The sequence below is a fragment of the Cygnus atratus genome, chromosome 1 (genome assembly GCF_013377495.2).
Source record: "Cygnus atratus isolate AKBS03 ecotype Queensland, Australia chromosome 1, CAtr_DNAZoo_HiC_assembly, whole genome shotgun sequence".
NCBI classification, from domain to species: Eukaryota; Metazoa; Chordata; class Aves; order Anseriformes; family Anatidae; genus Cygnus; species Cygnus atratus.
This window is the reverse complement of record NC_066362.1, coordinates 116,395,639-116,413,691: the sequence shown is the minus strand read 5'-3', so window position 1 is coordinate 116,413,691 and position 18,053 is coordinate 116,395,639. Positions and strand designations below refer to the sequence as shown.

The 18,053-nt window shown below is 36.3% G+C and overlaps 1 protein-coding gene across 2 annotated transcripts in view; it reads right to left on the bottom strand.

Moving 5' to 3' along the window:
• TRAPPC10 (trafficking protein particle complex subunit 10) overlaps positions 1-18,053 on the bottom strand; it is a 42,324-nt gene that overhangs the window by 9,989 nt on the left and 14,282 nt on the right. For both annotated transcript variants that reach the window (XM_035545941.2, XM_035545942.2), the window contains exons 6-15: positions 17,750-17,861; positions 16,509-16,756; positions 14,857-15,003; positions 12,687-12,801; positions 11,485-11,561; positions 8,818-8,909; positions 7,442-7,582; positions 6,114-6,226; positions 4,446-4,960; positions 533-674 (exon numbers count right to left, since the gene is read on the bottom strand). In XM_035545941.2, coding sequence (XP_035401834.1) covers positions 533-674; positions 4,446-4,960; positions 6,114-6,226; positions 7,442-7,582; positions 8,818-8,909; positions 11,485-11,561; positions 12,687-12,801; positions 14,857-15,003; positions 16,509-16,756; positions 17,750-17,861 — 1,702 coding nt within the window. The remainder of the gene's footprint in view (positions 1-532; positions 675-4,445; positions 4,961-6,113; positions 6,227-7,441; positions 7,583-8,817; positions 8,910-11,484; positions 11,562-12,686; positions 12,802-14,856; positions 15,004-16,508; positions 16,757-17,749; positions 17,862-18,053) is intronic.

The following is an 18,053-nucleotide window of genomic DNA, read 5'->3' as shown; positions in this document are numbered from 1 at the left end:
CTGAAAACAAAATCACTATTAACTTCAGCGTATAAAATACAATAAACTCTACAACAAGTAATGCTCAGCCATCCATGAAACCAATGGATGAAATTCAGTATTAATTCTAATAACTTTATATTATCTCCAGCAGAGAAATCCAATTCTTACAACATATTTCTGAAATACCAGAGACAGCAGTGTCACAGAACTAACCGATCTGTTCAATTAAAAATCTAACTATTCAGTTCTCCTAATCCACGTGGGAACTCAAATTATACCTAGTATCTAAGTGACACTACACATTCAAATTTGAGCCAAGTTCTGAAATTAGTTGTTGAGAAACTAGGCATCATTGACATCATACTTGATGTCAATGTTTGAAATAGTTTGAAAAATGAGATTTGATTTTAGACTGCTAGCTCAAAACCAAGAGTAAAGCAACATAATTCTGAAAAGAAAAAAAAAAAATCAAGACAAAACACTTAGTCTAGTTCCAATGAGAGTATAACAGAATTTAACAAAGCAACTTCAGTGTAGCAGTTGTACCTACCAGTCAATGGTTCCACTTTTAGCTGGGGCTCCTGAGAATATACATCATACTGCACAATTGGATAAATATGAAGAAGGACAAACTGTACTTTTCCCACTGAAGTGCACAGTTGCCTGAGCGTGTACGTACCGGGTTCCTTGGCCTTTGAAGAAAACATTTGAATGGCATTTTCAGCTTAGGAAGTACTTCTATAACAACCTTGTCCTCCACTAAGGACAAGTATTTTTTCAGCTTGTTTCTATCAGACTCTTTGCATTTGTAAATTACAAACCAACCAACAGAATCACTCTTTAAGTGCCAAGATTTTCACAAAAGGTGTTGCAGAGTGCTGGCTGAGTCAAGAGATAACATGTACCAGTAATCAGAATAGCTAACACAGTAGCTACATGGTCAAATTGTTATTTGGGAATGGTTTTTTGTTCCCCTCCTTACTCCCCTCCCCATGCCACATACATTAAAATAGTTACATTTAAGCGCTGAAATTATATTTACCAAGTAGTAAAGCACTTATTTGGCTAACATTCATAACATCCTACAACATTTATACAAGCCTTCAGCATAAGCTATTGATTTCACACACCCACACCCAGCCCATGAACGCTTACAAAAAAGTAATACATATTTAATTTCAAACTCTTCCCTTGCCCTGTATAATGTGACTCTATATGTTTTTACATAACATTATAAAAAGCAAATCTGTAGCACTATCATCTGCTAGTGTATTTATTCTTGATTCTATTTGCTCTCAGCTACTACTGCTAGGGAATAGGAGATGTTTCCATGTGCCATTTTACGAAGTGTAATTCATACAATACATATTGATGCTGGGTAGAGTTAAATCTAGAGTAGGATTAAAAGTTATGCAGAAAAGTTGCAATGACTTAACATTAAACTTCACTTACACGGTTATTTACAAAGCAAATCCTGGCTGAAAATCAGTACAATGCATTTAGACAACACAGTCACTAAATTTTATCCCTTCGTTATTTTACAAACAGAAAAACACGATTCAAGTCTTTTGTAATACATGCATACTTAAAACCTCAACACGGGATGAAAATACTGGTCTGAAGAACTTTAATAATGCTTTCTGATCTCTTAAAGCTGGAGGAAATACACTGAAAGGGATCATGTGGAAGATTACTATCAATTGACATAATATTAATAATCAGTCTGAAATTTAAAAAAGAATAATTCTCCTTTTGCATCTTAGGAGTACTGTAATTCCTCGTTCTGCAAAAGTAGTGCAATTAAGCACTACTTAATTAGAAACAAAAAATGTCACTGAGATTTTAAAAAAATGTGGTAAATACTACAGCTCAAATCTAGAGAAGTTTTCATCATGTTGTCTAGTAATATACTGTCCAAAGTCATAATACATTCCAATTTTCCCTTTCAGGACAGGTAAGTCATGCTTTGAACAACTTCATAAAGGTAAGTAGGATTCATACTGAGCAGTTTTCCCATAAGAAGTTCCTTCAAGAAAGAAAGGTTGGGAAAATAGTTGGGAAAAGTTATCAGCATAAGGCTGTCCATTCTACAATAGCATGCAGAACAAGGCAAAATTAAGTAGATCTATATCTAGCTTTTCATCCATATCTCTTCTTCTGTGGCTTCAGATTGCTTCCAGTTCCTACTATGCCAAAGTGCCGGCTCAGATCAGTCTCTAATGGCTTTCTTAAGGCTCCTTTACCTGAAATCAGTTCTACATACAAACTAAGTTATTTTAAAGAAAACTACATCTCCATCAAATTACAAATCCCACTAAGTTGTTTCTATTCTTCGAAAGATTAGGAAACCTTAAAAAAAAAATGAAGTCAGTAGGTAGTTCAAATGACATCACTGCCATTTCACACTGTATCATCAGAGACTTGAACTCAACTTCCATCCTTAGATACCTGTTAGCTACTTAAGGTCCATAACGTGCATGTGCACATGTAACAAGGACATCTCTCTAGCATTTTCTGCCCCAGTGCCTCGAGGAATGGAAAGGCAAAGTATGCAAAAGCCTACAGAAAGCTTCACTCAGCTTTACTCTGAATAAAGTTTGATGAATAGATGTAAATTAACAGTGTAAGAAGAGGGGGATAAAAAAGAAATTAAACATGGAGAAAGTCTTGGGCGTGGAGCATCTAAAATATGCTAAAGAAACCTCCTGGCCAGCTCTATTAAGTTATTAATTTTTGGTCGTCAAAAGAAAGAATGCAGATACTCATTTCAAAATTATTTTTTGTTGTTGTTTGTTTTTGTTGTTTTTTTTAAAAGGTGGGGGGGAAGCAAAGCTAATTTAAAGCAATTGGAAAATACCACAGCATGCAAGCATATATGCTGCTAGCAGGCATATATACCACATATGACTGCAAAAATCCTTTCTTCAGGGCATCCATACCCTTTCCAATATGTAGATCAGATAATGTTCAGCAAATGAAGCAGCTATGAAACACCTGTTACATTCCTCATTGTTTCCCTCTCTCTCATTAATCATGCAGGTGCTACGCTGAATTTCTGCGTTTTCTCACACAAACTTTCTCTACACTGATGTTCATTACTGTAGCACTGAACTCTACTAGATATTTTCCTGTGAAGAATTACAGAGGTGAGGGAGATGGTATTTAAAGATAAAGCAAGGAACAGAATGACAAGATTTTTGAGGCCAGAGGCTCCTACTTCTGGAACTTCAAACAGATGGTGAAGTCTTGCTTTTGAGAAGGCTTGGCATTTTACTTGCTAGAACTAAGCTGGGAAGGAAATGCCTTTCCTCGTTTCATTAAGCAACAACAGTAAAGCAACAAGTGAACCACAGAGCAGAAAAGTAAGAGGTCACAAAAAGAATTAAGCATTTAAAAAACGAATTAACAGAACCCAAAAAACCACCACCCCACCACACAGACACACACACCACAAAAAATTACCCACCCCTACCCCTCAAAAAAAAAAAAAAAAAAACACCAAAACGACCAGGAGTAGTAAGTAGAAATCAGCAGGCCTTGGGTACCATGCCATCTAGCACTAGCAGTAATGTAACGCGAACAGAGATGAGCACTACTATCCTTAAATACTTCAGCAATTACTGGGACTACTTAGCTTGCTGGAGGAAAAAAAAAAGGAAGGAAAAATGGATTGCTTCAAGTATGAATCTGACTTAGAAGGCACATGTAAGTGAGGAACTGGAGGAGTTTCATAGACGACATTATATGGCAGAAACACGACTGGGAGCCATTTTCTGAGGGTGGCATTTAGATAGTGATCCCATTTTCACAGGTGCTACAGGAAACTAAATTTGCAGGAGTGAACAGAGAATCCTCATGTTCTTTATGTTATGTCCTTTCTCATTCATTGCAAGATTAAGATAAATAATGGGGCAATTTTAATTCTGACATCTTCTAAATTCAAATATTTAATGCTGCGCTTAATTTTGTCATACTTCTTGCAAGTAGGATGTTTACTATATCCACTAAATGAAAAAATATTCTACCACCTTCTATATTGAACAACAGGCTAGTAAACAAATTTAACCACACAGTCACTTACTGAAGGCTAGAAAATCCTGTCCCACCAAAATATTTTTAACGTTATTCTGAATAAGCTTATCGGCAAAGGCAGACTTGATGAACAGTGCATTATCCTGTATATGAATTCATCAGTTTAATTTTTGGCAGCAACAATCAAGACGTTTAAGTTTTGGAAGGCTGACTCACGATTACTAATAGGAGAGTCACCAGTACATTTTGGCACAAAACCAACAGCCCTCTTTAAAGGGAAATTATGGTCTAGGGCAATGAAAAGACAGCCACAAGAGGGACGGCAAAATGTAACAGGAATACAGGTACCACTTGCCAGCACTATGCTCTTCCTCAACCAGTGCTTTTAGTTCTTTCACAAGTGTTATGTTCACTCAACCATAAAAACATACCTGAGTACTGAACGTTATTTTATTGACCCCTGGTTCCAGTATCAAGTTGTGGCATTTTAACATGTGAGCTCCATCTTCCAAAGTCACCCCTGAGGGCATATCCAGAGAACTGCTGCTCTCTTGCCTTCGTAGTAGCATGTGCACATTTTTGCAGATAATTCCTGCTGTGTTCAAAGAGTTATCTGAGGGACTTCGTTCATACATTTCATATAGCTCCAGTGCTGGCAAGTTGTTTCTTGACAAAGGAAATCCTACAACCTCATTTGGAAAGCTGATAACGCCATTGGAGGTTTTGTGCTTAGTGAGCCACTCAGCTGTTTTTCTGTAATTATTCTTCTCAATGCTGAAGTGAACATGAATAGCAATCTGATCCACTTGGACAGGGATGGGCATTTGGCTCAGCAAAGTCAATTCAATAGACAACTTCCCACCCACATGGACAACAGCATTTGGAGGGTCAAAATGTAGAGTTTTTAACTGTGCAAAGGAGTGCATAGGCAATATAACCTTTTGACCTGAAAAGGTAAAAAAAAAAAAAAAAAAAAAAAAAAAATCAGGGATTTTATTCTCTTCCTATGTTCCTGGGGATCAGCAGATTTTCCCCCTCAAAATTTAATCCCTAAGAATTAAACTGATCAACAACTTTTCACAATGAATCCTTTTCATTTCATTCAGCATTTCACAAACCAATACTTTCATATTTTATCTTGCATAGAAACGAGATTTAAGATGCTGGGATTTATTTTCTAACAATTCATCCATTACCATTTTACTACTCCTTAAGCTATTGAGACAACTAAGTGAAGAGATAGTATCTAAGTGGAAGTTTAACTACTACATAAATTGTCACAGATGAGCACAATGGCAAAATTCCCAGAGCACATAAATAAAGAGCAAATACAAGCCTAATAAACTAACAAATCAGATTGATGCCTTGAGCCATCAGCTTTACCAGATAAGAGTCTTTTACTTTTTTAGATTAAAAACAAACAAACAAAGACACTGAAGGCAGTACCAAAACTTAATGCTTCTCAGCACGTCTAGAATAGTATATGATATATCCATTCATTGAGAAAAACTTCTGCATAAAAATGAAGTCTTCAGATCTATAGAAAGTGTTCTATGTGGATTATGACCAATTTCAGAGATAAGATATTAATGAAGCAGAGGAATGTATAAAAATAAAAAGCAGTATGGTCAAAACAATAAGCTGCAAGTGGGTGGCAACAAATCTAACATCAGAAAACAAAATATCATCACAGAGCTGCCATGTCAGCTGGCATGCAATATCATCACCTTGCATGCCAGCAATGCAGAGTCAAAGTTTAGTAGCAATTGAAAAAAACAATACAAGGGAAATTATGAGCTGCCAAAGCAGACAAATAGGTATGGTAAAATAAAAGCAAAGCAGACAAACAGATGGGCAAGGTGAAACAAAAGCCTCCTGGTATTCAGGATGAAAACTTTTAATTACCCTATCATCACTGCATAGCCTTAATTATTTCAAAAGTTTTATAAATGCTCTGAAGATGACAGGAAAAAGCACCATGTTGGTTCAGAAGTCATACACAAGGCATTGAAACCAAAGAAAAAAGCTTTTCAGTCTGCTTGTAGGGAAATATCAGATTAGAGCAGCTTAAATTTTACGCATTTAAGAACCAGACTTACCTTGATTCTCTTCTTGCTGATTGGCAAAATCTAGTATTTCTTGGCAAAAGCTTTTGCGTTCATCTTCTGTTAAGTGGTTATCACTAGCTAAAAGACTGCTTGTTTGAAGATAACTAACAAAGTTAAGGAAACATGAGGTAGCATGTTTTCATTACATTCAGAAATTTGACTGAAAACAACAGTTCAAGTACTGCCTTTCTAATCTTTAATATAAGACCTGCCTTCATCACCACCACATGCTTCCATTAGGAAAGAAACAATGGAAGATTTACTGTCATCTGAGATCACTGCACAATCTCTAGTTTTCACAGATCTATTAACTTGTGCAAACTTCCCCCCAAACTCCCACCTAAAAAGATCACTGAGCATTAAAAGTTCATTATTTGACAACAGATAAATGAAGCACACAAGTTAAAGACCCAACTTGTTGCATTACACTGCACATTTAGAATTAAACAACCTAGTTTTTGTTTAAACAACCAAGTATTTGTTTACTTTCCAGATTACTCTGTTGAGAAGCTGCTAGCTGTTACAGCCCCATTTACCATACTACGTTATAAGGCATTCCTTGTACTTTTGAGTGCTGAGGATGCACTAGTGCTCATGTAAATGCAGAAGACTGCAGTATTACTGGCTCAGATTTTCCGAGAGCACATGCAGAGAAGCAGAAAAAAAATAGTGTTAAAAGTGATTTTACAATTTTCTAAAAAGGAACAGACATTTACAATGTCTATGTCTAGTTCAAAAAGAAAAGTCCAAAAACAGTTACTAAGATCCCTAGTACTGTCACTTAGAGACTAAAATGTGAGCTTTTAGGCTAACAACAACATCAAAAAAAAGGGGGTAGGATCATTAAATCAAGTTTTTCCTTGAAACTTCCACAAGAACCATCCTGCATGAAGTCATCTGTTAAGCTGAACACCCCAGTTGGAACACCCAAAGAAATTCTATTTAAAACTAAGACACCTCTGAAAGCAGTACACTTCCTACAGAACAAATAGAAAAAAATGAGCAAAAGGAAGAAAATTGGAAAAAAAAAAAAGCTAAGGCCAGTTTGCTTCCCTCACACACAGAACAACATACAGACATATTTAATGCAGGAAGTAGCAACCATATGCAAAAAGTTTTAAGTAAACAGATGTAAAAATTCAAAAATAAATAAGTAACTCAACCATCCCTAAATGAACAGCAACAATGGAAACAAGAAATAGCTAGCTGTCTGATATTTAGCAGTCTCTACCCTTAAATAAAATTAGAGATATGTCAGAAAAATAAGAAATATAACTTTATCCAGTCTTGATTTTTTGGCTCCATCTTTTAAAGGATACTTTTCTATTTGCCCAAGGTGTTTCTGACATTCTGCTAACTGTTTTCTCGTATGCGTGACAAGCAGTGCCCAGCCCTCAGAAAGGTAAGTTTTCAGTGCTCCTTGAAGATAGATCTCTGCCTTCTGTGGACCTTTCTTCCTCCTTTAAAAATAAACATATGAATACAGAGCGATACAAGTGTCTTTGTGGCCACTGTCTACACGTTTTTTTTTAAAAAGTGGTTATGGGGAATACCCTATATGAATGCAGAACAAAATGCAGCAAAACTATTCATTTTGCTAGTACCATCTCAACGTCTCGGCCTACCTTTCTGCAAGCCATTTAAGCAAGCAGAACTGCAATTTGTCTGAACATACCACGTCAATGAAACCTCATATACAGATCTATCACAAATCAGAGTAAGTGAGGCAAACCTCCCTCCCACAAGTGCATTTTCATGATAAAGCCATTTCAAACTTCTGACAGGTAACTAAAATCACGCTTGCTCAACAATTTTAGAGCAGGAAAATGCTTTAATGAAAGTATCATTTTATCACTACATAACAGTTCCATGGTAGTCTTTAAATCTGATGCTATCCCCTCAGCTGAAAATTAATTAATTTAGGGAAGTTAATTTAAGAAGAATTAAGAATTAATTTAAGAGAATCTACTGTGGGCAAGAAGTTCAGACTGGTTTAGTGAACCTGGATGAGAAGCATGCCCAAAGACAAGAGCACCCAAAAAACAAAGAAACAAACAAAAAACAATCAGTACTCCCAAATTCTTTAAGATTAAAGACAGAAAACCAACACAGGAGGAGTTTACTCTAGTGGAGTTTAACTCTAGTGGAGTTTAACAGCAGAGAAACACAGAAAATGTATTTAGAAACCAGGAATGAAATCACAAAGTTTCACAGAGGGGGAACTAAACGTTTTGTAATAAAAACCTTCAAATACAAAACTGATAACTCTCGAAAGAACATATTTTCTGGCTTTTAAGTATACATGTACATAAGTGTGTCTGTGTACGTTTAAGAAGAACGTAAATTCTGAAGCAAATCAGAAGTCACGTTAGAAAGCAGGCTACAGTAAATGCAAGGTTATGTCTTCCTCCTAACCCTTGCCTCCTTAGCAGAAGATCAAGATAAAGAACATAGGAAAGTTAAGGTATGAGTACTAAAATGAGGTGAGAATTAGGGTTCAAAATAAAAAGACTGACAGGGATCTCATCTTCCCCTTGCCTCCCCCCGTCCCTTCTCCAACACCCCCCCCCCCCCAAAAAAAAAAAAAAAATACAGGGGGAAACTTAGGGTATGTTTGCAATAAAAAATACTTTTTAAAATTCCTTTTGAAATACAGGTTATTTTCCTCAAGTATTATATTCAAGCTTTCATTTACATATAAAACTCTGCCAAGTCCTTTCCAACAAGCTTAGCTGAGCGAATTCTTCCAATATTGGTGTACATTTCAATGGTGGCATGGGACAGATCCTGTTAAAAGACAAGAAGATATTATAAGCTGTGTATTTTTAGTAGCTACATGATATTTCACATGAAGTCATAACCAGTAACTAAGTTACTACAACAAAATTACCAGAACAAGTCACTTTTAGATAACTTACTGCCCCCAAGACACATTTTTGAGAGGTTTGCAACATACCCATGTTATAAGTGGCAGAAGAAAATAAAAGTGTATTAAAGATAAGATGAGACAAGTCAAAAATACAGAAAATACTCAAGAAAATGCACATGTATCCTCCTGTCTTTTTTGAAACCACCTGTTTCTCAGTGACTATAGCCCGTTTTGCTCTTATTACATGAGAGCATAGTGTATGCATCATTCCAGGATACAACACGGTGTAACATATTTAGCAAAATATTAGAGTGTATCCTGAAGACTTGCAGCTAATACTTCAAAAACAAAATGAGCTACATACAGTACATGATTCTTTCACTAAAGCTGTACATAATACCATCAAGTTAAATGCAAAATACTAACCTACATTTGGAACAATTACTTTCCCAAGCATGCCTTAAAGGAATTCTGCTTGAAGCTACATAATCCTGACTTGAAACTTCTCCATCATCTTCAAGTTTAATTTCCAATTCAGCCACACTGTCTGCAAGTCACTTTCCTTAACTTGTCCTAAGCTTGTAGTAACTGGAAATTTTGTGAGAAAGGTCTTTCCCTGTATCAACACATACTGTATAGTACCATCAAACTTACTTCTCCAATATCTAACCATCACTGGACATAAAGACATTTCATACCACATTTACAAACCAGCAGCCTCTTCCACAGCAACTCATTGTCCTTCAGTTAGCATATTAAGAACTACTTTAGTCATCAAAAGAGATTGCTTAAGAACTTTCAAATGCCTATTTCATTTTTTTAATAGAGTATCTGCTGGAAAGCATCTATTCTATGGGGCAGAAAAACAACCTAAAAATGATTTCCCAAAACTTTTCTTAACCTGTTTGTGATGTCTCTTAACTAGAGTCTAAAGAGGGGGGGGTGTGAAAAATCACCCATGCATTCTCATTCTCTCATGAAAGAGCTCAAAACAGCACATTACAATAAACTCTATCAGCTCACTCCTCAACCAACGAGTATAAAGTGAGAGGTCTTGGACACCAAACAAATAAATGAAAAGTAACATTCCTCCAAAATTAAGGTAGAAGCCAACACAGAAGATCTTAACAAGTCTTAACAAAAGATTCTGAAGTTGTCTTCTAAGACTAGACACTGAATAAAACAAAACCAGCCTTTTCTGGTAATAAAAGCTCATCATTTCTTGCTTTCAACATTTCTGAAGAGCTGCATTTTACTTTCCAAACTCATGAAAATTTTAAATGCAAATAAGTTATCTTAGCTGTGTATGGAAACTTTAATTAATTCCACGTTCTCCACTGAATATATGGACGAAACAAAGCTACATATAAATTGTATGTATTTATGCAACAAACACTGTAAAAGATTTTCTATGTAGATCTGATCTCTACTAATCTGAATTTCTGATGCGTAAAAGCACAGTCAGAAATACAAACAGGATAAGCAATTCTTTCACTTGCAACCTCTGCAGAACCCACTTGGTTTCTTAAATTTAGGAAGATACTGCTTAATTTTGCAGAGATATTAGGGTGCAAGTTGGAACTGAACATGTGTGCAGAGCCATCAATTCTGAGAAATCTTAAGTTTTTGTCTACCTATCCAACTAGTCTCAAAGAAACAAAGCACGTAAGTGAAATCTGGCATCTTCAAAACAAATCTGTTAAGCCTTTCTTTTAATAATAACTTTCTAGAAAATGAAGTGGCATTTCACATTAAAAAACTGATTAATCTTCATCCAACTTTTCCCCAGAGAACTTTAAAGGCAGTACTGTAACTATAAAATCATTTTCCTCTGAAATTTCTAAGGAAAACAAACAAGCAAAACAAACCACAACCACTCTTGTGACAGTCAGGTGTTTTGAGTTTTATTTAACAACCTTTTATAAAAAGCATCCACAATATTGTTACAATGGCTCCTCAATAAGGGAGCTGTCAGAAAATAAACGTACAAGTTAACGTGCAATGAGAATTGTGATGTTTCAATCTGTGTCAGCTCTAACTGAAATATCCGCAGATGTCCCACACTTTATATAAGAAATTCAACAATAACTTAGCTCATGTAACACTCATTGCAAGATGCAAGCCTAAAATATTTGAAGGAAAGTTGGATTCATGCAATAATATTCTTCTGGTGAAGATTCAAATAATTCTGGATAGCAGAGTAGGATAGCCACGACATTGGCTTTTTTGATAGCTAAGTATACATAGCCACAGATAACCTCCAGCCTCATAACTGTAAATATTAATCTACATAATTGAATCTTAGGTCCCATACAGGGCTCCAGTTGTAAAATAAATCAGTGTTGGTGTGTACAGTATGTAAGCAATGACTTTTGATGCCAAAAATACAGATTCAAGTTCCTAACATGATCTCAGGTTTGAAAATTTTGGCCCTATTTACTTTATAATGTAAATACCCTAAAACTAATATAAATAACCAAAGACTGTACTTACTAAGTAGTGTTTTTCAAAAGCTTCTACAGACGATAAGGCCTCTTTAAGTTTCTTATAAGGGCTCTGTGATGCATTGGCTTTAGGAAAAAAAAGAATAGGAAACGTCACAAATACATGCCTATTTTAATACCCACCAACAACCCTTAAAGACAGATCATAAGTTTCTTCCCCAGACTCTAAAATAAGATAAAGAAAAGATGCCTCACAAAAACGTGTGCTGCACACGCTGACACAAGTGATGTTCAGTGTAGCCTGGTGAAGACAAGCAGCAATATAGTAACTATACTAACTTCTCCACACAGTATTTCATGCCATTTATTCAACCTTCCAACACACACAGTTGTATTTAAATACCACTGTATGTTGCCAAGACTAATATTCTCACAACTTTCCAGTGCTGGATTTATAAAACAGTATGACAGAAGTATACTGTAATTTAAAGACATTTTTATACCGTAAACATTGGTCTTGGTAACCGTTTTCCTTTGAAGTACAATTTTCTTTTTTTGAAGTAGCTTGCTCAATTTAAAAGTTCTTGCCAGACCAAATACACGCCAATATTTCCAGAAGAAAAAAGCCCCCATTTTAGATAAACACAACAGGTACTATAGTGGTGAATTAAGAAACATATATCATGACTGCAAGAGCAAGTAAAGTGCCAGCCTGACAGCTAATACTTCAAAGATACTAATTGTTCTAGCATTTTTTAACTTCTGAAAGCTTATTCCCTTTAGAAATAGCCTTGTGAGTGACAAGTAGTCCACAACCAGTAAATAAATTTAACTGTTGAGCCACTCAAATAATATCACTTCAACTCACATAACACCATGCTGTAGTTCAGGTTGCAGGTTATCTACTTGCGTTAGATCAAGGATCTCCCACTTTTTTATCAAATATTCTTAATACTTGTCTGAAAGGATTAAAAACTTTATTCAAAACTAGTACTATTCCAGAATCTTTACCTAAATGCTGGTAAATGGACCATTAATGGAAAAACCTTACACTTGCAACAGCAAGAAGATGCAGTGATAATTTCAGGTACTAGACCCATTAAAATAAATCCTTGTAAGATGTAATAGAGTTCTATCAATGGTTATATAAACATAGGGATACCCAGAAGTTATTCTTATTGATATATTTATATGCCATGCATTTAAGACAATGTCCGTTATTAGAAAACGGATGTATATTCCTGGTAATACCTGTTTCAGGGCGTTCTGCTCCCAATCCTGCTAACAGATCAACAGTTCTGTTAAGGTCTTCTGAATTGGGTCCCTTCTCTGACACGAGCCCACACAGGTAACCCAGAGATTTTAACTGTAAGAGAATCCAGATGCTTGTTTTCAATAGGTTACAAAACCAATATACAAACCCTTTTAGTCTATCACGCCATTCCAACAACACAAGACATTTCCATGGAAAATACTGCTGCCATATTACACTGCTTATAAAACCTATAATAAAGTTGCTTCATGGGAAGAAAATAGAGAACCTTTAAAAAGGTAACTCTGATTCTCAAAGTGAGAATTAATTTTATGAAGAACTGAGTTGTATATAACATAAGTTGCAGACTCAGCATTGGAACACATGCATACACATGCACACCACATGCACACCCCTGCTTGCAGAGAACCAAATCAGAATAAATCCCTCTCTTTTTCCCTACAAGCATGCAAAAAGCTTGAGATGTTTGGCAGTTACTGCCAAATTCCTAACTACATCTGTATTTCAGTACAGAAGTTTGAAAACTATGCAATCAAGAAATGCAGACAGTTTCCAATACACTGATTAGATGAGCTTGCAAATTCACCCCAAGTATTATATTCAAAACGAAAACCTTCTTGAAAAAAAAAAAAAAAAAGATGATGAGCACAACTAATCTGTTTTAAAACAGTGTGTCACAACTACCATAAAAATTCCTTCCAGACAGCAGCTGGCATGCTTGACAACCAGAAGCCAGGAGAGGATCCTGTGTTAAAGAAGTTTACCATTGGCCATTTGGTAACTCATTTAGTATAACTCAACCAACTACCAAAGTAACCCCTTTCCCCCCAAGCAAAAAGTTCTCAGCTTGTTATATTGCTGTAAAACATTGTAAATGGGGGTGGTCATTAAAGGGAAAACCAGAACCATTAAATTCCGCTTAATTTTCCTCACTAGTTGCTGAACTTCACTCAGTCTGTTCCACTTCACCACTACTCGTTATTCTATAATTTCTCCTTTTGCCCTTTGGGTTAGAAGAACTATGAATGGCACGAACATTTCCAACCCAGGTACAACACTTCTTTAGAAATGCAGCAACACGTGAAGTGTCTGATACACCCAACACCACTTTAAACAACTGTTTATTTTCTTTATTCTGAAATTCCTCCCCACTTCCTTTTTTAAGCACCACATTTTAAGGTGAGATTGTCTTTCCACAGTTTAGTAATACTTAAGACAAGGACATCCTACGATCAGCAGAAGATTCTTAGGTTTACTGAAACATACACAAACTAAGATCACAACAAATTGAGAACATCCTACAGGCTATAGAAACAAGGATAAGCTTGCACTTGTCTTCAAAAACATCCACCAAGATCACAGTACAGTATTTCCTTAGTTTCTGGAGTTTCTTGTCAGCTTTTTAAACTGTTTTAGACGCTAACTCTTTTAGAGAAATGGAGTAAGTGGAACCTGAAAAGGCATTCATGTGGTTAGGGAAGGGGCTTAACTGCACTGAAAAGGACATTTTACAACTTTCGGACTTTCCCCTGTCTATGATAAGGGCTGCTCAACTGAAAAACTGCAAGTTATTATTTATTTGCCTCTTTCACAAGCCACCAAGGATAACACCTTCAGTAAAGTTCAAGGGCTATTAGTGCCTTACTAGCATACTGAAGAAATAATGAACTATGTAAACAGATTGCTGTAATCTCTATTTAGAACAGTAATGGTATCTGAATCTGGTCAGCATCTCCTGTTGTAACTGAAATACATGTTCCTTCTCTTCGTCAAGAAGGACTGAGCTCATTTTGGAGTTCAATTAGCCAATCATTATCAAACTACTGACAGGGAAGGGGAGAACTGGTGGGGAGGGGGGGTGGGTAAGTGTCAGACCAAGTTTAATGACATGAAATATTCTTCCTTTCCATCCCTCCTCCAAAGGGGTGAACATGTTCTAGTAGTTCCCAGGCCTCATCCACCTGTGGTGCAAGCGGGTTATAAACTCGGATGTCTCATCCAGAATATACCCAAGACAATATACCAATATACAGAACCACATGTTAAAGTTCCAAGATAAATATATATATGTGTGTGTGTGTGTTCCATAGAAACAAATATCTTATTTCAAAACTGTAATGCCATGAGTACAACACATTATTTGCTCACCTTCTCAGTAGCATAGCTCCATAAACCAACTGTATGGGAAACATTTGCGTCTATTTGAGCCCTATCACAGCAGCCTTCTATTCTTTGCAAGACTTCCAAACAACTCAAAAACACCCAACAATCCAAAGCTCCAGGAGGAACAGAGACCTGAAGATGAACAAAAAATTAACCGAGAAATAAACATCAGTTAGGTAAGAATATACTTCAGCAAAATACTTTTCTTGATACAACATAGGAGCCTCTCTGAAGAATTAACTCTAAAAAACACACAAAAAGGCCAACTCTTCACTAGCTCCTGAATAACACGCACACAAAAATCAGTTCATGAAGCCAAAACGACTAAGCAACTTAACAGTGATTATGTTAATTAGATTTGATGTAGTCATCAGGATGAAAGAGAAGCAAGAAAGGATTAATAGGTACTAGTACTTTGAAGTTTCCAACTTTCTGGAAATTTAAGTCTACGGAAAATAGAGTTAGGAAAAAGTTCTGTAGATTAATACTACTTCTGCAAGGAGGCATCAAATCTCACTAACATTGAAATTCCTCTCAATCCTTCTAGGATTTAGAAGGCTGGTTGTATTTATTTTGGAAAGAAAAAAAGTAAACAAACAAACAAACAAACACAACAACACACAAAGCATATTATACATGGGAATTTTAAGTTAGTTTTAGGATACACGAAGTTGTCATTTTAAAAGGCAACATTTCTGAAGTAGATTTTCTGTTTTTAAATGCAGCATGATAACTTATGGAACTTGCTACCAGTGTATCAGGCAGGCCAAAGCTAGCAGTTACTCTTATAATACAACAGATAAAACTAACAGAGAATCAGATATCCATGGGATTAAGGACATGCACAAGTCACAAAGTGAAGTCTAGAAGTCTTCTCATGCATGCTAAGCTATCCTTAAGGATGCATGTCAATTAAAAATGTCATGGAGTATGATCAGCATACAACATCCCCAATAAAGTCCCTTTAAAGGATTAAACACCAGCACAAATTGAAGAATGTGTGCTGGGGGGTGAGCACTGAAGTAGGCAGAATGACAAAAACCTCTAAATGCAGTCACTTGTTTCTATTTATTTTTTTTGTCTTTAGATGAGACAGCCAGAGGGACAAGCAAAACACAAAGGAGCATTACTGGGCACCAAAAGGAATTATAAAGTTAGAAACACAAAGAAGCCCCACTGCAAATAGTGTTTATAGTTCAGAACTGTTCTTTGTTACAAACTACTAGCCTGCACATCAGCATATTAACCACCTTGCCTTATTTTCTTCAATACAACATTGTTCACAGATTTCAATATATTGTAACTGTAACTCAAGAGCTCAGTAATAAATCGAGGAAAGAAGCAGACAAATTACCTGCCAGGTAAATTACCTGTTAACTTTCCAGGCGAAGACTAGAATATTTTAAGTAAATACAGGTTTGGTTGTTAAATGGGATGTCTCCAATTTCTTTCAAAGACAACTGCATCATGAAACATTCAGTTCTAGCACTGTTACAATCTGGTATTACAGCATCATTTTGATACCTCACAGCCCATGCTTACTGTATTCCGGTGACCAACACCTAAACTTCAACAATCTCGTTAGATCATCATTGGATAAAATCATTTGCATAAAGGAATATATTATACAGACTCACTTCTAATAGCTTGAGCTCTTGCACACAGTTGTGAAGAAGCTCCAGTGCTCTCTGGGAAACCTCCCATGGCCTCTGCAGGAAGATTAACAACGTGCACTGGCGAGAAAATAAGTAACTACGCAAATCCAGTAGAGTAGCTTCTTGATTCTGAATTAGCTCTCTCTTCTCCATGTCTATAGGTTTTCGGAGAATTAGACCATTCCAGCTCCTCACTGGCTGGCAAAAAAACGTCAGCCAGTTTGCACCATCTAAGTAAATAAAGTTAGCATCCAAGAATCAATCACTGCTGTTAAAGCTTTTTTCCTTCCCCCCACTTCGAGGTCACAAGCTTGCTTACTCTTTCTTAAATTATTTATCCATGATAAATTTGATGCCCTAACGTCAAAAATAAAACAGAACAACAGAAATTCCATAGCTAGGTCAACAACTAAATTTTAGAGCATTCAAACCCCATGTGCATTTTGTTTTAATTACATATTTGCTATTAGTATAGTGGCAATAAATTTGTAATGTATTTCTCAGCGATTAATCCTACCTGAAGTTCAAAACAAACAAGCTTTATCCACCTAAGCATTTCTTACTCAGCCATCATTGATGGATGTGCCCTCACTTTCAGGTTTAGCCAGAACAAATATATTTCACTGCAATTACTCCCGCACTGCATTTTCGCCAGATTCATAACACACATCTGATTAAAGATGTTATATAACACACACACTTTGGCTAATTAAAACAGTAACAAGGTGATATTTCTTGCACAGTAATTTTTTGTGAAGAGACGGTTGTCTTCTGCAGTGCAGATTAAGCACATAATTGTTAATCGCTACAAAACTGAATAGAAACGTCTCATGTAATTTGAAGCAAAACTGGATGCATTTGTTCTAGAGGCTCTTTATTAAGTAACTCAGCAGTGAACTGTGAGAACAGTAACTGCATCCCAGCCAGATCGATACTTAGGTAATTACAGAGCTTCAGAGCTCTGTTTATAACGATAATTGAATAAAAGCAAAATGCAGGTTTTCATTAAAAACTGTTTTTAATCTCTGAGGCTCATAAGCAGAAAACTGAGTTTGCATACAACATAAAACAGGGGCATAAACTGCCCCGTGAATCTTCACTGCAACATACCATCTCCATCTCCCATGTACACACGTGGCACCCAAGGCATTGTGTTGTTTTAGCAGAAGTATAGCAAAGGAAACCGTAAATACGTGTTAACCGTATTCATTTAAGACACTTACCACCAGCCCCAAAGTTGACAACGTACTGAGAAAACAAGGCATCCAGTTCATCATACTGCACTAGCGCATCCTCAAATTGCTGCAGCATCTCAAAGACAAAGGCCAGTTCTTCCTTTTGACACACAAGCAAGACAATGAGCCTGTTACTCAAATTAGTCGTGTACGGTATTACAAGCTATCCATCTGCACATAGAGCTTCAAGTAGCACTTTTTCCATCATTCTTCCCCTTCCAGGAATCACAAACAAAAGAAAATCTGCCACCGTAGTGGATGCACCACTTCCTCTTCACACAATGAGGTTCAC